Source organism: Etheostoma spectabile, chromosome 8 (assembly GCF_008692095.1).
Source record: "Etheostoma spectabile isolate EspeVRDwgs_2016 chromosome 8, UIUC_Espe_1.0, whole genome shotgun sequence".
Lineage (NCBI taxonomy): Eukaryota > Metazoa > Chordata > Actinopteri > Perciformes > Percidae > Etheostoma > Etheostoma spectabile.
Genome location: NC_045740.1, coordinates 1,703,860 through 1,724,736, shown reverse-complemented (window position 1 = coordinate 1,724,736; position 20,877 = coordinate 1,703,860). Strand labels below are relative to the sequence as shown.

At 40.2% G+C, this 20,877-nt stretch overlaps 1 protein-coding gene across 12 annotated transcripts in view; it reads left to right on the top strand.

Moving 5' to 3' along the window:
* Window positions 1-20,877, top strand: part of ankrd26 (ankyrin repeat domain containing 26) — a 31,447-nt gene that overhangs the window by 6,813 nt on the left and 3,757 nt on the right. For 3 of the 12 annotated variants that reach the window (XM_032523410.1, XM_032523406.1, XM_032523407.1), the window contains 33 exons: window positions 19-70; window positions 164-360; window positions 2,945-3,122; window positions 4,372-4,433; window positions 4,518-4,617; window positions 4,877-4,981; window positions 5,440-5,510; window positions 5,585-5,654; window positions 5,765-5,809; window positions 6,071-6,082; window positions 6,313-6,579; window positions 6,689-6,790; window positions 6,871-6,941; window positions 7,570-8,457; window positions 9,673-9,827; window positions 10,061-10,276; window positions 10,880-10,910; window positions 11,011-11,149; window positions 11,604-11,817; window positions 11,933-12,116; window positions 12,411-12,557; window positions 13,119-13,581; window positions 13,919-14,424; window positions 14,563-14,715; window positions 14,941-15,116; window positions 15,413-15,506; window positions 15,743-15,784; window positions 16,219-16,296; window positions 16,922-17,056; window positions 17,186-17,298; window positions 18,650-18,797; window positions 18,953-19,243; window positions 20,367-20,602. In XM_032523410.1, coding sequence (XP_032379301.1) covers window positions 19-70; window positions 164-360; window positions 2,945-3,122; window positions 4,372-4,433; window positions 4,518-4,617; window positions 4,877-4,981; window positions 5,440-5,510; window positions 5,585-5,654; window positions 5,765-5,809; window positions 6,071-6,082; window positions 6,313-6,579; window positions 6,689-6,790; window positions 6,871-6,941; window positions 7,570-8,457; window positions 9,673-9,827; window positions 10,061-10,276; window positions 10,880-10,910; window positions 11,011-11,149; window positions 11,604-11,817; window positions 11,933-12,116; window positions 12,411-12,557; window positions 13,119-13,581; window positions 13,919-14,424; window positions 14,563-14,715; window positions 14,941-15,116; window positions 15,413-15,506; window positions 15,743-15,784; window positions 16,219-16,296; window positions 16,922-17,056; window positions 17,186-17,298; window positions 18,650-18,797; window positions 18,953-19,243; window positions 20,367-20,602 — 5,741 coding nt within the window. Of the gene's footprint in view, window positions 1-18; window positions 71-163; window positions 361-860; window positions 2,744-2,944; window positions 3,123-4,371; window positions 4,434-4,517; window positions 4,618-4,876; window positions 4,982-5,439; window positions 5,511-5,584; window positions 5,655-5,764; window positions 5,810-6,070; window positions 6,083-6,312; window positions 6,580-6,688; window positions 6,791-6,870; window positions 6,942-7,569; window positions 8,458-9,672; window positions 9,828-10,060; window positions 10,277-10,879; window positions 10,911-11,010; window positions 11,150-11,603; window positions 11,818-11,932; window positions 12,117-12,410; window positions 12,558-13,118; window positions 13,582-13,918; window positions 14,425-14,562; window positions 14,716-14,940; window positions 15,117-15,412; window positions 15,507-15,742; window positions 15,785-16,218; window positions 16,297-16,921; window positions 17,057-17,185; window positions 17,299-18,649; window positions 18,798-18,952; window positions 19,244-20,366; window positions 20,603-20,877 lie in introns of those variants that run through there. The other 9 variants (XR_004333051.1, XM_032523405.1, XM_032523411.1 and 6 more) reach the window with 8 other exon arrangements.

Sequence of the window (20,877 nt, the reverse complement as noted above, 5' to 3'; positions counted from 1 at the left end):
TGATATGCTGTCTTTCAGAAACCACCAAAGGTAAACCTAAGGAAAATGATTGCATCTAAAATGAGAGAAGGTACTGAGAATCTTTTAACCTTATTCACTTGTCAGTGTCCCTTCATAGTTTGTGGTTTTTAGAAGTAATCTTTTATCCCTGCCTGCTGTGTAGCTTCTGCACTGTCTGACAGATCCTTGAGTGGTACAGAATCTGAGCCAGAGAGTGAGAATAGAGTCCAGACAATTCCATCCCTCCCAAAGGCTTCACCATCCAGCAAAGTTCCACAGCGCCCAGTAGATCCCTCTCCCACTTCCTTCCTTCCTAAAGCACCCCCGATGACTTCTAGCCCTCTTCCAAGCTCCGGAAAGGTAAAATATTTGTGTTGAAGCTTTCCCACTTGCATTTCAATGACATCTTTCTCTCCTTCTATTTTTCCCCCCAAACACTTAACAAGCAGATGAGCAGGAGAAAAGCCAACACTCAGAGCAGCCTTCAAGTAGTAAAGCGAGATCAGAGTCTCAAGAGGGAAGTCCAGAAGCTGAGGACTCTGAGGAGGAAGCTGGAGAAGAAGAAGAAGAAGAGGAGGAGGAAGAAGAGGAGGAAGAAGAAGATGATGAAGATGATGACAATGAAGAAGAAGAAGAAGAGGAGGAGGAGGAGGAGGAGGAGGAGGAGGAGGAGGATGATGAGGAGGAAAGTGAAGAGGAGGATGGGGAAGAGGATGAAAGTGAAGAGGAGGATGGGGAAGAGGATGAAAATGAAGAGGACGATGACAAATGTGTGGCTGCTGTCAAGGCCAACACTACTGAATTTGAAGATGTACAAAAACCCTCTGTTACTGGTGCCCTTAAGATTATTGACCGTGCCGATGCTCAAAACATACCTGGTACTGACATCTCTTACAACAATGAAACTAGTCCTGGTATTGTCGCTGAGAATGTAGGTACCTCAGAGGATGATGTCAATTCTGAGACACAAAAAGATGAGACCATCTGCCCAGCTGGAACAGTAAGTTATGCAATTCCAGCACCATTAGATGTAGAGGAAGATTGTGTCGTGTCAGCCATTAGGGTAGAATCAAAGTTTTCTGATGAAGATGACAGCCTTGGGAAGGAATGCATACTGATATCCGACCTGGGTTCAACAAGAGTTCCCCCACCATCCAGACATCACACAGAAACTTGTTCACCTACTGCAGTTAAGAAGGAAGAGTTTGAAAGAGAGATTGAAAAGGATGATGATGACTCCTGGAGCAATAAACAAAACTTCGGTGTTGCAGTGAGCAATGGCGGTGGTGATGATGAAGAGTATAATAGAACAGGAAGATTTGGTCGTAACACTGTACTGGCTAATCAAAGTAATGTGGTGCCTGAGGATGGATTGGAAAATACAGACCGTTCTTCTAATGCTGAAGATTATGCTGGGTCCAACAAAGATGCTTTCAAACGTAGATCTTCATGGGGGTCTTCATTAGAGGACAGTGACACTGACCTACCCAGAGAAAATGAGGTAAACAAGGAGACGCTTGATCCAAAAAGTAATGTTCAAGCATCCGAGCTACAACCAGAAGCAGCAACACTGCATTCAAAATGCTCATTACCTCATCCAAATAAAGACCACCCGGATACCTCATGGGATTCGTCATCACCAGTAGTACCATCTCCAAAATGTGTCTCCCCTCAGCCAGTGATAAATGCATCTACATCCTTATTTGGATTATATTCAACAAGCACCCCTGAGTCCAAAAACAGAACAACAAAAGCAACAGTAGATGAATCAGAGTGGGATTCTTCCTCTGTAAATAATGACCAAAATGATAATGGGTCCTTCACTAAAGGTGATTTGCAGTCACCAATTTCTAAAACAGATATTGTAACAGCAAACCAGACTGGAGAGCAGCAGTGTTCTGATGGCTGGGAAGAAGAAGATAAAGAAAATGTTGAAAAAGAGTCAAATGACCCCTCCCCTGCAGCAGTGTCACCGGTACCCGAGGATGAGAAACCAACCAGAAGCCAATTGGTTGTTGACGATGATGTTAAATTAATTGGTCACTTATCACAAATGGAAGGAAAATTGGACTCAGAGAATGAGAACGGTGATGATAGTAGTTGGGACGATGAAGAGGAAAGTGATGAGTCAGAAAAGCAGAAGACAACGGCGACAAAGGAGGATGAAGTTTTAGACTGTGGTAACACCTTGAAGACATGTCTTTCTACCCCAACCAAGTCGAGGCCCACAAGTGCAATAGACAAGATGTTGAAGGGCAATGAAGAAAACGAGAAGGCCCCCCAATCTATCATTGATGGAAAGGATGAGCATCCAGAGGATAACAGACTGGAGGAGGAAACGTTGGTGGGGGAGAAAGACAATCCCAGCAAAGACGATGAGACTAGTGAGGACTCCGACAGCCAGGACCAAAATCTGCAGTATGATGTTGCCAATGCCACAGTCAAGTTGTCTGACGGCGACCATGAACACATGGCTCAATTAACTGCATATGTTCCACTGGAAAATATTGGAAAAAGTGGCATTGTTCTACAGACCAGAATGTCATCAGATAACCCCAGTGAAGAAGTTTTTTCAAGCCCTCCCACTGCTGGTCAACACAATGATTCGGACAGGAACACATTGTCTGATGAAGCGTTACCTCAGACTGACATTGATGGTGTAGATCTAGACTCCCCTGATGAGGCAGAGAGCATAGGCATGAGAAGTCAAGAGTTCAGAAACATTGAAGAGCCTGTTGTTAAGGTAAAACAGAAATATTACAGGTAGTTTTTAGTTGTAGTGTAGCTGAGATGTAGTGTGGCCTCTTTAAGCACTCTGCCAATACTTTCATCACACTTGTTTTTTGTTCCCAGGTACCTTCTTCTTTCGTCAGAGATACCGCTTGTAGACACATGCACTAGTAGATGTAGGTTTTGAAGTAAAAAACTGTTTTTGTTTCCACAGAAAGAAGATTCCACTGAGGATGAGGATGATGAAAAGGACCAAGACGAGGAGAGGGATGAGGAGGCAAAAGAAGAAGACAACGTCTCGGATGAAAATGATCAACCTGAAGATAGTGGAGAATCCCTAGACGCCACCTTACCTGTTCCTGAGACAGATGTCTCTAAAGATAAGAAAAGAGGTAAGAAGCAAATCATTTATAATAGATGTTCTGAACATGCTATGAACAACTGCATTTACAATGCTACAACCTCAACGTGTAGCGTCTATAGGGAGTCTGTTCTTTAGTTTACAACAGCAGCACAAGCCCGTCCACCCCCTTAGTTACCGTGGCTACCTTGAACAGCTTTCTGACAACAACAGATGGCAAGCCACTTTGCTCCTTGATGTTGTTTGCTTTAATAACTATCTAAAACTTTTGCAGTTGTTTTTTGCAAGATTTCTCACAACCCTCTGACTGACTTAAACTGTATATGAGACAAGGTCCCTCAAGAAGGCACAATCAGTCCTGGCCGACCCTAGTCACCCCCTGAACAGCTGCTTTATTTTGTTGCCGTCTGGCCGCAGATTCAGTCTGCCTAAATGCAGGACAAACAGACACAAAAACTCTTTTGTCCCTGCTGCTATAGGCTTTTTTAATAAGTCAATGTGAGGTGTGGACTTCCGTATAGTACGTATATAGCTCGCTTATCTGTAAATACACTGTTCCTGTTTTGTTCTGTTTTTGTTTGTTTGTTTTGTTTGTTTTGTTTTTTGTTTTATTTGTTTTGTTATTACTACTTACACTTTTATGTTCCCTGTATCTGTCTCTTATTCTCTGTAAAGCGTCCTTGAGTGTTAGAAAGGCGCTGTTAAATAAAATGTAATATTATTATTATTATTATTATTTATTTTGTTTCTAGAGATATGGCTGTTGTCCTGTATAACCTGTGTGTTATTTATGTTACATGCTGCTGCTCAACACATTACCCCCCGGGGATAATAAAGACTCCTTGAACCTGAAAGAAATAGGTTTTGACTTTAGACCTAAAAAAGAGCGACATCTGTAATTGTGCGACTATCAGGGGATAACTTGTTCCAGAGTCTCTGGGCAGCAACTGCAAAAGCCATATTTCTCCCCGCGTACGCGCTTCACGACGCAGCAGCCCCGAGTTCGGCGCCGATCTGCGGCCCTTTGTTGCATGTCATTCCCCATCTCTCTCCGACCTTTCATTTGTTCAGCTGTCCTGTCAATAAAGGCCTAGAAAATGCCCCAAAAAATAATATTAAAAAAAAAAGAATGTTTTGCACCATGAAATGAAATCCAATAGTGGGAGACCCAAATAGTTTACAGTATCTCCTGCACCTATCCAAGACATCCTGTATTGATCTGCAACTACCATTGCTTTTTCTGTTATATCATTGTAATGAATCTACATCCATTGAAATAGATTTCCTGTCCGAGCTGGGTCTAGAGAAGGGAGAAGAGGAGCAGGATTCTTGGGACTCTGAGGTACAGTAAAGACACATTTGGAAATATGATGTAGGATCAGATGTTTGTCACACATATTCTCAAAGACTAATTTCTCTCTTTCAGTCCCACTCTGAAAACCTCAATATGACACATGAAGAGAAACAAAGCTTGCATACTCAGGATCAAGAAGAGATGGCCACTGTTGAAGAAGAGATTAAAGAAAGTAAGTATGTTTTATTTATTCATTTTCTTTCCCCCCCAAAGCAATCAAATCATTCCAGGCACCATTTCATGCTGCAGAAACAGCGTGACTCTATTTAATTATAGAAAACTGTGCTTTAATGCATGCATTATATTATATTAAATATGTTTGTAAGTAATGCCTCCTGTTTTCATTCTAAATATAGTGTAAAATTTGCAATGCAGTATAATTTCCATCAATCAAAAATCCTTTCCAACAATATGTTACATTTCTTTTGTAGACTTGTTTTATATTCCCTCTTTTTTAAGAGGGGATGGAGGCAATAGGATGGCAGTCCTAGAGCCTCGGAGGAGTGTAGGGAGGCCAAGAGGCAACCAGGGAGAGGGTATGAATGTCTTGACTCATAGGTCTGAAGAACAGCATGTTAACACCACCAGAGGCCTGACCATCACCTCATGATCACCATAAGAGAATGCATGCGGCATACTGTACTTCACCCTGCCTGTTACCCATGAACCCCGTTTTCCCACATCTGGGGCCACAGGTTCTTTTGAGCTTGCTTGGTTTCTTGTTTTGGCTCAAATGGTAGTAATAAGTGATTGCAACACTCATCAGCATTCTTGGCTCATACTGAACTTGTGTCCCAATAAACCAGAACAAGGAATGTAAATGCTCGTCTGATGCCTAACCATGTATCTTCATTCTAATTAACCATGAGCTCATTTGCACGGGAATGCTTTTTACATTGTTCTGGCAAACTCATCCAGCTTCATCAGAACTTCGTTGGGCTCATTTGTAAGAAACTCATTGTGTCTCTAACATGACATGACTTGTGTCATGCAGTTGGAAACGACGACAATGGTGATGATAATGGAGGAGAACATGCTGATGAAGATGATACTATACAGAAAGAGGTAGGTACAGCAACTAAATGCCTTAGAAGTTTTAAGAAATTGTGATCTGTAGCAATGTTTTTCCTTTCTTCCAGACTGAGAAGGCAAAATGGGAACCACTTCGTGTTTTGAGCAAACTTGAAGGAGATAACGAACAAAAGACCGGTAGGTAGAACAACGTGGAACATCGTGGATCCTGTTGGTTTGAAATTTTAAGAATTTACTTAAAGAAGAACTTTTTGTATTTAACATGGTGCTTTGTTTCTCTTTCACAGACTTAATGGAAGAGCTTGGTCTGGGTGATGTTGATGATCTTGAAGGTAAGATGAAATAATGAATTTCCAATTTGTTGATCATCCAATACCTCCATCTGCCCCTATACCTAATTTACATGCATCATTTACATGGTCACTGCTGATATCTACAGAGTAGCACCCAATATCCATGTTATAAAAGCTTTGCATTCAAATATTAAGAGACTGCTACTGTCTTTTTTTAACCTTTTTGTTTATAATGGTCTATCTGCATGCAACACTTGCTTTACTACCCTTTGTATTTTTCTGTCATCACACTTTTTGAAGCCAAAAAAGCAGGTCAGTAAACATGAATAAGCTGATTAGACAGGATAACCAGTTTACACTGGTAGCTGTAGTTTTCTTTTTCTCAGTTTGATGGAGTGCAATAGCATTACAGCCCATCCTCCTAATCTTTTCCATTGACTGGTGTTGTCAGGTGTTGTGGTTATCCCAATGTAAACTGACCTCCTACCCTCAGCAGCATCAATGTCATACCTGGTTCATTCACCTACAACTTAATGACACAGATGCTTCGGATTGGGACTCAGCCAGCACTACCAGTAAGAGAACCTTGCCCAGCCGCAGAATGCCCTCCCCTGGACTTGAGGAGTTCCCAGAATGCTCCTCTCCATCTGTCAAAGAGCAAAAGGAGGTCATTGCTCCAGCAGCCCCCCTGACACCTCAGAGGAGCATGAACTCCAACAAGACACTGCCCAGCACACCCCCTCAACCTGCGCCCCAACCACAGCCTCGAGCAAGGAAGATGGTGCTTCAGAAATCAGAGAGTGAAGAAGGTAAGGCACATTGAGCCATTTTGCAATCTTGCAAACACACATCATAAAATATACAAAAGATTTGATTACAGTATTTTTCTCTTTCTTTCTATGACTTTCTCTGATTCAGAATCAGATTGGGAACCAGACAATGTGGCGTCCACTTGCAATACCGCCAAGATTGACAATCAGCTGCAAAACATAGCTGAGCTTCAGGCAGTGGTTACACCAGGTAAGGCTCACTGGTCTTTGTACCTATAGATATCATAGCATTTGCCCTGACCTCTGTATCAAGACTCTCTGTTTCCTTAGGTTCCCCTGAGCTCACACCAATGGCAAGAGACAGTAAAAGTAAACTAGAGCCTGAAAAGCAGCAACAAAAGGTGAGAAATTACCCAGAATATACCATCTTTACCACAATCCTTTGTTGTTTTTTTTGTTCTTGGCGTTTTTGTCCAAGGCACAGCACCACCATTCATGCTTTCCCAGTCACAGGAAAATTAAAATGAATCGTTATATCTATTCGTATATACAGTATACAGTATTTACATATTTCAAAGTGGCGTTATATTAAAACTTTAACTTGGGTCAAGTGAAACAAATGTGATAATGCAGTATTTCAGAACCTCTAGGCAAGATTTAAGACTCCCCAATTTGGCTAGTTGTAAGTAACAAGGGTGATCCGTCTGTCATCCCAAACATTAGGGGAAAAATAATGTTAATTGGCATTTGCCAATTTCTGTAAGCATGACAGCCACATCTGTTGTTCTGGCCTTTGTTTAGACAAAATCTTTACTGTGCCAGAAATCCAAGGTTCTGTTTCAAGGTATTACAAGTATATGCTAACTTATCCAAAATAACATTATTTGAATAATTTGCTAACATTATAAAAATGCGGTGTTGAAATGCCTTCGTATTTATTTCAATATTGTGTTTTTTATTCAATGTCCAAACTTGGTTTTTGTATTTTTGTCTATTCTGTGTTTTTCTTGTCCACCCATGCCATCAAAGGAGATAGATGAGGCACTAGATACATGCCAGTTAGATCTGAACCCATGTCCATCTGGCCACGTGGGCTCTGACGGTGGAGAAAAGGATAATTACTTTGTAGATGAGTGCAGTCCTGCAGAAAGAAGTAAAGCGGGTCATGTACCGTGGGAGAATCGCTACGAGAAGCTCTGGGTAGAGGTGGAGAAAAGGGAGGTCAAATCCACTTTCAAGAATGTTGCTGGTGAATTAAAAGAGAAGTTTGGAGAACTGCTCAAATCAAGACATTCTACAGAAGAAGAACAGGCCACGGCTGAATTTACTGCTGCAGAAGAAGAGTCAAGTGATGAAGATGAAGAAGGGGACGTTATTGTGCGCCCCATGGCCAGAGCGAGGACTACCGTCCTTCTCACTATACCTGAGCAGAGGGAGTCTGGACTAGAAGACTCTGTAACGGAGTCAACTGACAACTCCTTATGCGAGAACATGATACAGGTCTGTGAGCCCCTGGCCAGTGAGAGAATCATGTGTCCAGAGCCAGATCTACTCACTGATGATGTTTTGGAGGAGTCTCTTTCACCTCAACTCGCCACAGCACAAAAAGACAGCAGCTTATCACCTGTTACCACAACTTTTACTGATAATCATACCGTACCCACGTTGGATGTAGACCTGAGCACATTCTTAAAAGATGCGGCCAAACTCAGGCCATTCCACAAACCACATCTGGACCACATCTGGAAGGACAACAATGCTAATGGTGATGAAGCTGACAAAAACAATAGAAGTTCAGATGAGAATCCTGAAGAACTTATCAAGTCTCATCCCCCCTCACTAAGCAGACGTTCAGCATTTATCCAAGGTGTTTCTGATGAGGAGCTGGAAGAGGACATGGAAAGATTTAAACTTGAGGTAGGAATGCTGAAGGTTGTCTTCCTGGATTTGGAGAAAGAAAAGGCCCAACTCCAGAAAGAGGTAGAGGATGGTCGCAAATCCTTTTAGTTGGTTCTTGATCGCCTCTCTTTCTCTTTTTTTTAATCCATGTACTGTACTTAATTTCATTTCTTTTAATTAGCAGTTTCAAAGGGCTCACACTAGCCATACATCATTACCTTATCTTAATTCTTTCTATTAGATTATTTTCCATGTCTTGATATTTATATTCTTTAGGTTCGATTTTAAGTAGAATAGTACATCTTGCATGTTTCTCCTTACATTTTTTGTTTTTTGGGTTAAGTCACAAGTAGAATTGAACAACCATTTGTTGAAGGCCATTTGCACTTGCATTCAAATAACCTTTGGTACTGTCTTGCAGTTACAAAAAATGTTTGTCATTCTGGATTGTACTCCAAAACTAAACAAAGTTCAGTCTTATGTGTTCTTTACCAGTGACTTGTCCTTCATCATGCATGGTCCTTGCATGTATCTTTACGTTGAATAGGTTCTGTTGTATGAACTCTCTTTCTAGGTGATGTGGTGTGAAGATTGTTCAAATAATCTACTTCTTTGCCCTAAAAAGTGCTGTTGTGGTGAATTGGCAATTGCTAGATTTTTTTTCCTTTTTTAAATGCATGCTGTGTTTAAAAGACTAAGAAGACTGATCTCCAGGGGATGAATATGAATATTTTTGGCCAGCCTTTTGTTGAGTGTTTGGATATGGGTGGAAAGAAAGCATAGAAGAAAGTGTACAGTGTATGCTACATTGTTTGTTGTTTGAATGACAGAAAGGAAATGAACTGATGTCTGTGATAGTCAGTGGGATGGCAATGTAAATAACAAAATAAATGGCTAGAGATAATACTAATCTAATAATACTGGAGTGTTGAGCATATTTGGAATAAGTAAAGAACCTTTTGAATTCAATCAGACTGCCAAAAAACTGATTTTCTCCGTTCAGGTATGCCACAGCAAGCATTGTAATATATGGAATTGTGATTCCTTAAACATACCATGTCAAATAGAGTAACCACACTAAGGTGTTAAGTCTCCGAAGGGAGGGGTGACACTAAATTATGAATGACAAAGTGTACAAGTCCCTGCTCCAAAACACATCTTGAAAGGCTGGCCTCAACTTGTTTCAGTTTAGAATATTCTCCAGCTATCAAATATTTACCCTTCTCTTTTCAGGTTGGCAGGGAGACGACAAGGACTGCTATGCCAGTGCACAAATTAAGTACTTCCTTGGATACTGGTGGAACGGCATTGGAAGAAGTGAGTCCTGGGAAACCTGAGACCAGAGCAAGAGCAGTTTACCAGGAACAGCAGCCTGTGGCCACCAATAGGTATGCATTATTTTGCACATTTGGACATGTTTAGGTCCTGACAGTTATCACTAGCAGATGCAAACTGTTGCTCCACAATTTAGAAGTCAGCTATGATGAAAAAGTATTACAAGCCACGTCTAAACTTTATTTTATTGATTCCATATAATGAGGTTTTCTTGAGTTATACCTCCAAGGGCCCACAAGTGTAGATGTCATAACTTATTGACTATCAGGTTTATTGCTCTCCATAGCACCAACGGGGCACCAGTGCAATTGCATCTCCCACTCCAGCAGACCTGCAATAGCAACAGACAGGAGGGCCAAGCTGTAGAGGAGACCTTACAGCTGGAGCTGGTCAGAGGGGCCCGGCGCAGCGGAGCCCCTCAGACCAACACTCATGTCAATGGAGATCCGCTCTCTGTGTTTGATGATAGCACTTTAAGTGAAGTGTCGGACGATGAAGGAAGGTATAAATGCAGTATGCCACTTTTTGTATAAATTTCGGTAACTCGTAAGGTGTGTTCAGAATGGATGGAAAGTGAATTATACAGGCAGCGCAACTGAGTACAGTCCGTGAGTCAATGGAAAGTAGTTAGTAGATGTAAACAGTCACATATTTGCTTTAGGAATATCAAATTAATGTCTCTGTAAAATTAAAACTGGATCAAATCAAAGACAAAAATCCTGCTTTTCCAACACCTGTAGTACTTCACTTGATGAATATACAAAGGTAAGAAATAAACAGGTGAAACATATTGGAGTTGTCTGTAAGTTTAGATCATGTTTGTGCATTAGTGAATAAACCAAGGTAGAAATATACTTTGCATTCAGTCTGATCAAACCTTTACGATATTGGGGGTGGTTGTAAGATGCAATTCCTCTTGATTTTAATTATTTTCCTCCCTACATAGTTGCATGACTAACCACTGATTTTTCAAACTTTGAATAGTATACTGCATTATACCATTACACTTCCAACAACTATTCAGTGTAGCTCTCCTGTCTTGAGAACATACACATCAGTTTTCCAAATAACCCCTGTTCTTTTTCCCTGCGCTTGTTGGGCTTAGGTTTCCAACCAGTGGGAAACAGAAAACTGAGGTAAAACAAATTTATGTTAGTAGCTGGATAGAAGTTTAAGTAGACGATAAACAATGAGTTACTGAATAATAGTAACACCCCAGTTTGTCACCATATTCAGAACCCTGAAGTTGAGATGGCAGAAGACTTTGATGAACTCACTCAGTCATCCGACACAGCCACAGATGACATTGACTCTCCCACTTCAGGCTATCGTCACGCATCCCTCCTCATTCAGAAGCTGGACTCAGCCACTTTGGGTATGGATTTATGAATTTATGTAATAATTATTTCAGATTTTTAGGACTTTGTAACTTAATCAGTTTTTTCATCTAATTTTCAAAATAACATGTACATAATCCACCTTTTAAAGCAAGATCTGGTATATGCTCTTTAAATGCTTGTACGACACTCCACTCCGCTGTCTTTGGACAATAAGTCACCCCGTCAAGTTGAAAATGTTGTTAAGACACTTTTAAGAACAATCTGAGCCTGTCAGTAGCACAAAACAAATCACTGTTGGTGGGCGAAAATCGGATGTGCCAATTTCCCCATCAGTTCGGTTTGTGCCAGTCCATCACTGCAATCTCGCTCAATACTGGACCAATTTCAAAGATTTTTGATCACATCAGATAACAATACATATGGAAATAAGGTTGAAAAAAACTGAAATGACCCTTTAAGGGGTGACAGCTGCTATGTTATATCTCACAGACTCGAGAAGCATGGTGAAACTGCAGAACATTTTCCACGAATATGAGCGCTCCATCCAAAAGGCAAGGAGTCGCCATGGGTACCTGGCAGACAAGGTGAGCCATTTGGAAATGGAGAGGGCGGAGTTGAAGAGCTCTTTGGAGGAAGTTAAAGATGTTAAATCTGCCTTGGAGCGCAACCAGCTGGAACTGCAGACTGAAGTCACAAACCTCAAGTGAGACCTACTTCTCATATTTTTGTACATCATATCTGATGTGATTTCATGTAGTTTTATTTATTTATAAATTTTGATTCAATGACTTGAAATTTCTGTCTGAAACTATGTATAGATTTCAGCTGAAACAAGAGCAGGAAAATAGCCGCAATGCCACCATGATGTACAACACAACCCGAGATAAGCTCAGGAGGATGGAGGAGCAGCATCAGCTGGAGGTTCAGGAGAGACAAAAGGTGGAGCTCACCCTCAGGAATCTGGAGCTGGAGATGAGAACACTGGTCAACAACATTAAACAGGTACACCCTCTTAAACTTCATTTCACTTCAAACTTCACTTTATTTTTCTTAAGCGTGCAGGGATTTTGTTATGCTGTTTTCATTGTGTTTAGGTTGGCTAATGTTTTATTTATAATGTAATATGACTGATATTAACTTTGCTTTAATATTTAGATCATGTTTACATACAGTGCACATTTTTTACGATAAGTAATATGGCATTTATTTGGAAGCTATGGTGAGGAGTGGCTGGCTTGTCCAGTTGGTGTTTGGTGTTTATATGATTGTTACAGTGGTTATATGTCGTAAACTCAGCTTGAAGAGGACCACAGTGAAAGCCAGAGACTTCTGGCCCAGGAGCGCAGTGCTCGGACGCTGCAGGAGAATCTGCTCAACAGCCATCTCCGTAAGCAGCAAGAGATAGAGAACGAGAATAAAAGAAACATGAGCAAAAGCAATGAGGTAATTCTCACAACGTGGTATTCATCATTTTAGAACACTTCAGTTTGCGTTACTGTTTAGATGTTGTTCTTAAAGTTTGCACCCGTTGGTGTTGCTAACAGAAGGTTACTATTTTGGGTATAAATAATCCATTTTTGAATCAAATCTGTAACAAAAACTCGCTGATTCAAGGCGATTTTAACTTAACAATAGCTGGTCAATATGGAGAAAATGAATATCACGATATCTTGGACCTAACACCTTGACATCAATAATGTAGGGGTTGACTATTGTTGCTTTCATAAAATGTTTACACAATGAGATTTTTGACAAATTATCATCCATAATTTGGATATAATGACTAAGTGGGTAAAGGCAAATAATAAAACAGCTGGAACAGTCTGGTAAATTCAGAAAATTTCATCACTTTACTCTAATGCAGCCTATAAAAACAGGAAAAGACAACACTAATGCCATATTACAATATGATGATATCCAAAATCTATGACAAAATCTAATCTTTTATCACGATATTGATATATTGTCCAGCCCTACTTAACATGTTATTTTCCCTGATCATAGGCTTTGTCCCAGCTCACTGAAGCCAGTGACAGGGAGAGGGAGTTGATCCAGCAGACTGCTACCTTGCAGGAGCAACTGACCAGCCTGAGAACAGACCTCGAACATTTGCAGGCCAACAGCAGTCTCAAAGAGAGCCATCTTTTGGAAGAGAACGAGGCCCTCAAGGAACAGCTAGAAGACGCTCGTCGAGATCTCAAACTCAACAGTGAAGCCCTGACCCAAACTGTCTTCAACTGCAATAACCAGGTGACCACCCTGAAGTCTGAGTTAGCAATGACAACAACCCGGCTGGAAAATGAGCGGCAGACTCGCGAAGCACTGGATGCAGAGGTGGAGTCCACTCGTACCCGCTTGGCTGGAGCCATAAAGGAAGCAGAGCTTTGCCGGGCAGCTAACACAGACACCGAGAGAACTCTGCTCCGGGAGAAAGATGAACACCAGCGTCTTAAAGACAGATTCACAGGTTAGTGCTGTAGGGATGGATGGATAAGCTCACCCATGCCCAGCCATTTTTTTTTTGTTTTGTGCTGAGTTTCAGACACATTTTATGTATAGAGACATGAAAGTAAGTTATCTAAAAATCAATCAAATAACACTATTTGGATTCTAACTACACAGAACCAGTATCACTGTTTGCCGTTATACTGTGGGGCTGTTTGATTGGTTGCTTTGTCTGGGCCAGAAATGCTGTGGTCTGTGCTGGCTTATATTTAATTGTATAAGCAGTCTTTTGTTATGTACAACTTCTTGCCCTGCAATCCTTTTTTTGCTTCTAACTCCTAATGGTTGTTTTACTGCAGGTGAAGCAGCCAATCAACGCGAGGAAGTTAGCAGCCTCACACAGAAGCTGGCCAAGGCAGAGACTCGTGCAAACAGCATGGAAAATGAGGTTTACAGGGCGACACTACAGCTGACGGAGAAGGGCCTGCTGCTGGAGGTCCTGCAGCGGGAGAAGGACCAGGCAGCTTTACGTGTCAAAGAGTTAGAAGCGGCTCTTCAGGCCGAGAGAGAACTGGTCAGCCGTGCCGGAGCACGCCAAGAGGCCGTGCAGGAGCGACTTGCCCAAACCCAGAGTGAGTGCATGCTATTGCGGCAACAGCTAGAGGAGGCCCAAAACAAAGGTGTTGCAAAGGATCATGCTGTTACAGATGCCCAAGAGCGCTTCAGTGACATTCTGTCCAAGCTGCACTCTGACAGCGAAGAGAGAGTACAACTAGTGGAGGAGAGAAATAAAGAGCTTGCCAGTAAGGCTGCTGATCTTCGAGATCAGATCTATAAGTTAGAGGAAGAGAAGAGCGAAAGAGAGGTGAGATTAGGACTTTGCAAGATAAGAGGATTGCCTAACCTCTCCAGACCCAATTTTAGCCTTTCTTCCACATGTCCGTTAAGTATCTATTTTTTATTTAATCAAACCTTGCTTTCTTTGCATTTTGTCTGAGTACAGACAAGTGTAAGGCAGCTGCAGCAGGAGCTAGCTGACTCACTCAAGAAGCTGTCAATGAGTGAAGCTTCTCTGGAGGTCAACACACGCTATCGCAATGACCTGGAAGAGGAGAAGGCTCGGCTCTTTAAAGACTTGGACAGGCTCAAAGGAAAGGTAACAGCAGTGCCACTTTGTGGCAGCATAATTGAACCACATCTATGATTCTAGCTGTGTTAACGATTATGGCGCAAACACTTTAAGCTGCACTAAAATTAGATCACTCATTATCACAATTCTTATAGAGCATCAATAACTTTTCCCTCCGCATGTGCACTGTACTGACAGTTTACTTCACTGTTCCATTGCTGATGAGATGGATGCTTGTACTCTGTCATCTAGCTGGAAGAAAGCGAAGACCAGTATATGCAAGCTGAGAGACGTATTAACAGTCTAAAGAGCTGTCTGGATGAAAGGGAGAAGCAACTCACCACTGCTGCTCAGAGACAGCAGGAGGTGCTGTCCGCCTCAGCAGCTGCTGATACCACCATCAAACAGCTGGAGGAAGCTGTGCAAAGGTATGGACAAACACATGCTGTCCACTCACACATTTGGGACTGAAGCTTGATGATTTTATTTTATTACAGAATACCAAAAATCCTGTTAAATTAATCATGTAAAATAAACCTAGAAATATAAGCCAACTCCAAAACACAGAAAAAATTATTCATATTATTTACAATTATTAGTTATTTACACTAACTTGTTAAACATTTTATCAGCCATGAGTCTAGATCTAGTGTCTAGTGTTTTGTTGTGCAGTATATGAGTATATAAATATTTATGCTGCAGTGTCAATGTAATGTCACATTAGGCTCGAGATAGAGAACGCCAGGCTAGAAGCTGCTGCAAAGCAACAGTCCAACAAAATTGATGCACTTCAGAAAGGGGCTCAGGAATTTGTCATGGTGAGTGTTGTAAACTTATCCAATTACCTACACACACACACACACACACACACACACACACACACACACACACACACACCTTGTACACTGGATCTTGGGGGCACCATATTTACTTTTTTGTGACTCAAAAAGCAGAATAAAGTATCTCTGTATTGTGATATTTGGATAACTCTCTTGTGACATCAAATGGCTGGCTTTACATTATGAAGTCATTAAGCTATCCAATCTTTTTCCAGCTATCTGATCGCTCGCCTGGAGGAGGGGTTGGTATTGTGGATGTAGGCTTAGTTTTTCTGTGTGGGATTACTATTATCTGTTTTGTTATGTTTTTATAAATAGACAGAAGAATCTCATATTTTATCTTTTTACAAAATGAAATGCATTTGGACTTTGTAGCCTTTTTGCACAAGCTGCTAGAGCAGGAATCTACATAGAAATTAAGAGCTTTGTGTCGGTTTGGGTTTTTCTTGGTGACGTCAACGTGTGTTTTCTCCCTGTTGCCAGTGCTCGGTATGTGGGTTCTTTCTCTCCTCTTTGTCTCAATCTGCATGACACACATTACTTTCTTTAATCTAGAGTGTCCTCTCAACTTTCTGAACAAATAAACAAATACTGTCTTTAATTTGTTTTTTACAATGTAATGTAAATAACATATATATATATATATTACATTTTTTATATATATATATAATATAATTTCTTATTTCTGTAGGTCAGAGATCATCTGGAGGACTTGGTCACAAACCTCCAAAGCAGTAAGATGACTTTGGAAGACCAACTCAGTCGAGAGGTTAGGAGATATTTTGTTTCGTAACTGAGAAAACCTTCAGCTTAGATTTCCATTCCTTACTGGAATCATCATTTCTACCTTTTGTGTACGTAATTCACCTAAGCCCATTCTGAGCAGGGAGTTCCTACATTTTTGAGCAGCCAGCCAAATGAGGAAAGTAGCCATCTGCTAAAGAAAGAATCAAACCTTTTTAAAGCATGTTTTTTATGAAAACAAGGCAACTAGAAAACCAAACACTTTTGAATTCACACATTAAACAAAGAAGTAGCCCTATTTGAAAAAGGGAAACATTGAACAAACTATTTTGATTGTGAATGGTTTATGAAGCAGTGTATTGTACAATAATTATTATTATTTTAGGCCAAAACTAAACTATTAAAGCAAATAGTTTCCTTTTCTGAAAAAGAAGAACTAAGAACTAAGTTTTAAATTTGTTTGTCTTTTCAGACATTCTCTTACCTATAAATTCTAAAGAAAAAAATGTAATAGGTTGAGAAATGAGAAATAGGCCATATTTGTACAAAATCTTACAGGTGAGATGAACAGTTGACTGTTTAGCCAACTGTCTGAAATTTGATTGTTGTAAAAAGCTGACAGAAACCTCTTCTTATTGTATAATTCTTAGGTCCAGAAGCAAAGCATGCTGTCTCACACAGCCCAGGACTCGCAGGCCTTGTGGGAGGAGGAGCTGAAAAGCCGCTCTAAGTTAGGACTGCGCCTGGCAGAGCTTGAAAAGGAAAAAGGAGACCTGAGCACCCAGGTGATGAATGTTATGCATTGATATGTAGAATAATGTTGTATATGATGAATTTAGTATCCATCCATCCAAATAATATACCGTGGTTTGCGTCTCAAGAGTTATCGGCCTGTTGCGTTGCCTGTGTTCCAGATGGAAATAGAAAAGAAGAAAGCCAAGAAAATAGCAGAGCAGAAAAAGGCTGTGGACACCCGGCTGGATCAAGAGATGAAGAGAAACACAGAGCTCCAAAAAGAAATGTACAGGTGACTCCTAGCAACCTCCTCCTCACCCGCAGTACTTCTTCCTACCATTTAGACACAACTAAGATCCAGTAGAGCACAGTTTTTCCTGGCTTATGTGGCTGTGGTGCACCAATGTGTAAGGGTTTCAGGTTTTTTTTATAACTCCACTCCTGTGTGTTTGTTTAATGTTTTTGTTTTTTGTGTGCTCAGTTAATTGTGACAGGTTATGTGTTTCTTATTCTTTGCAAACCTTATTCTGTTCCGGATTTTTGTGTTTGTCTTTAGTAAGAGGTTGTGTGTTGTTTTGAATCCTTGAAAGAGTTACATGTAGTCAAACCAGGTTGTAACTTTGGGTACTATATGAATATTAAACTTTTTGGAATAGGATTAACTTTGCATATGATCATTCAAACTGATACAATGATGCTCATAAGTTTATGAACCCTTGATAAAGTTGACCAAAAAGAGAAATTAAAAAAAATCATCTTTTTGAAATTGATCTTAATGCCTTAATTAAAAAAAAAAAGGAAAATTATCCAACCTCCAATTTTCTTTATGAATGAATAATATATCGTGAATAAATGAATGTTTTTCCTTAAAATACAGGGGGCATAAGAATACACACCCCTATGTTAACTTCCCACAGAGCAGGCAGATGTTTATTTTTAAAGGCCAGTTATTTCATGGATCCAGGATACTATGCATCCTGATAAAGTTCCCTTGGCCTTTGGAATTAAAATAGTCCACATCATCACATACCCTTCACCATACCAAGGCATGGTTTTATTTCAGTTAGCCTAATGATTTGCATTGAGAGATGACCCCATGCTAATCTCTAGGTATGGTGAAGGGTATGTGATGATGTGGGACTATTTTAATTCCAAAGGCCATGGGAACTTTATGCCCTCTGTGTTTTAAAGAAGAACATGTATTTATTTACGATATATTATTCATTCACAAAGAAAATTGGTGTCCTTAAAGGTTGGATTTTTATAAATTAAGGCATCAAGATCTTTTTTTTTATTCCTATTTTTTGTAAACTTTAATATAGGTTCATAAACCTATGAGCACCATGGTATAGACAGTACTGTACATGTAATCTCTGAGCAAAGCATGTGCCGTTACTTAATTTTCACTTAGCTGGGCATTAGAGGACAGGTTTGTATTAGATATTCAATTTGTAGGGAAGGGACAATATGCTTTTGTCCCAATTCAATTCTTTCACTATATATGGTGCCAATTTGATTTGTTTTGAGTTTTTCATTTATTGCAACTCTAGAAGTATTGCAATGTATCATTTTTTTTTCACCTGTACCAATATGTATGGTTTATTTATATGTTTACTTTTAATATTTGTGCATATGTGTTTAAGGTTGCGTACTGTATTGAAGACTGCAAAGAAGAAATTACGGGATCAGGACACTGGTGGAGCAGAATTTGGCTTTCCTATGAACAGTCTACAGGTGGACCCTGGCAGACATAGCCAAGCAGAGGGTGCCCTTGCACGATTGAAAGAAAAGGTTTGTCTGTCTGGTAGAGTATGATTTCACTATATACCCCCACATAATATACTCATAACAGTTATTACAGTTTAAAACTTTGTCTTTAGCATCTTGAGTGCCTTAAATGCAGGGTTATACCTCAAATATTTCCTCTGTCTTTCTTACATTCCCAGGTCGATGATCTGCAGATGCAACTGGAGAAGGAAGGGTCCCGTCGCAGCCAGCTAGAGAAGGTGAACGGAGACCTTAAGGATCAGCTGTCTTCCCTGAAGAGCATGAGCCGCAGTAACGAACACCTGGAGAGGGAAAAGAGGCAGCTGGAGGAGGAAGTGCTGGACCTGAGACGCCGAATGGAGGCTGTTCAGATGGAGCACAGCCAGGTGGAACAGTACCGCCATGATGCAGAGGAGCGGGCCCGTCAGGAGATCCAACAGAAACTGGAGCAGGTCAACATCTTCCTGCAGGTAAAGGATCTGTGTTGGTTAATAATAACAAAGTGGCCTTATCTGACATCACTGAGCAAACCTTTGATTACACAGCAGTCTATTAGACAACTGAGTGCTTAATGGAAAGTTAAAGAAATATTATGATGGACGGTGTGGAAACATTTGATCACAAGGAAGGATTGTGGAAAAGGACCATTGTGCCTTCTTTGGTGTGTGTGTAGTGTTCTTTTAAATGTATATTGTCACCTAGAATTGCACATCAGAACAAGTCTGTTGTAAGTTGTATCACAACAAGAGTGTTGAAAAAAGACTATTAGCCAATGTGCTTACTTTATTGCACTGTGTTATTCAAACTCAGACACCATCATTTATTGTGATAGCATAACTTATGTTTCAGATATTCACACTTGTTTAACAAGAAGAGCCAGTGGGGGCAGATGAGTCTACCTATACCAAAATATAATAACATGGAAAAAAACATTCATTTACAAAGGAAGTTCTTTGTGAGCTCTATCACAGGAAAAATACATTTTAAAAAGCAAGTCAAATCCTACCTTCACTTAAATTATTTATCATAATGTTTTTGACTGTGTGGTGAAAAGTTGTCAATGTGAGCTGCCTTAATGGTTGCCAGGTAATATACTGTAATATGTCTTTGTTTTCAAGATATTGCTCCATTTGCTTGGTTTGCTATTGTTTTTATTTAATTTTAATTGTAGTTTTTTCTTGTCTTTTGTTATTTAGCTTTGTAAGCATATATTGTTGTATTTTTTTTTTCTTTTCTGTATATGTTATGTAATGTTTTAATATTGTATGATTAAATGTTGTTTTGGACACCAGGAAGACTAGCTGGTCGTCTAGGCGTCAGCTAATGGGGATCCTAATAATAAATACAAATACAAATATAAATACAAATCTAGACCAATGTTTTGGACTTTTGCTTATTTGTTTAAATAAAAAATAAAAAAATGGGATCACAAAAAAGAAATAATAAGATGGACTATAATAAATAAGAGATAAGATAATAAAAACTTACTGAAACAGGTTATTTTGTAAATATGTACATAGTTGATTTAGTATCTTAGGGTTAGGCACATAACTAAACATCACTAAGTCTGATTTAATGTGATTTGTCTTTCAGTCGCAGGCAGCATCCCAGGAAGCATTGGATCAGATTAAAGCGGTCAATGAGACCAACCTGCGTTCTCAGCTGGAGCAGAAGATCCGGGAGCTGGAGGGTGAACTGGGCCGGGCCCGCGCCACCCATCATGACAGCCTCAGTCAAAAAGAATCCACACGCACGGAGCTAGAGAGATACCGCCAGCTCTACACAGAGGAGCTGCGCAGCCGCAAGTCCCTGACTGCCAAACTAGAGAGGTGAGACCAGCTTGTTCTTCAGTTTAGTGCCAGGTTTTCTAGAGCGGATACTCTGATCAGTGTTTTAACGCCTGATTTCTAAGGTGTAATCCGACATAGACAGTTCTGATGGTGACAGACCTGTATTATAGGGTTGGGCGGTAATACGGTATACCATGGGGTCTTAAAAATAGCAACAGTATCAGTTTCAATACTGTCATTAAGGAGAATTCTGGCCATTTTTTACATTAATCTTGATTGTCATAAACATGCGTGTACTTTCATTGAGAAAAAAA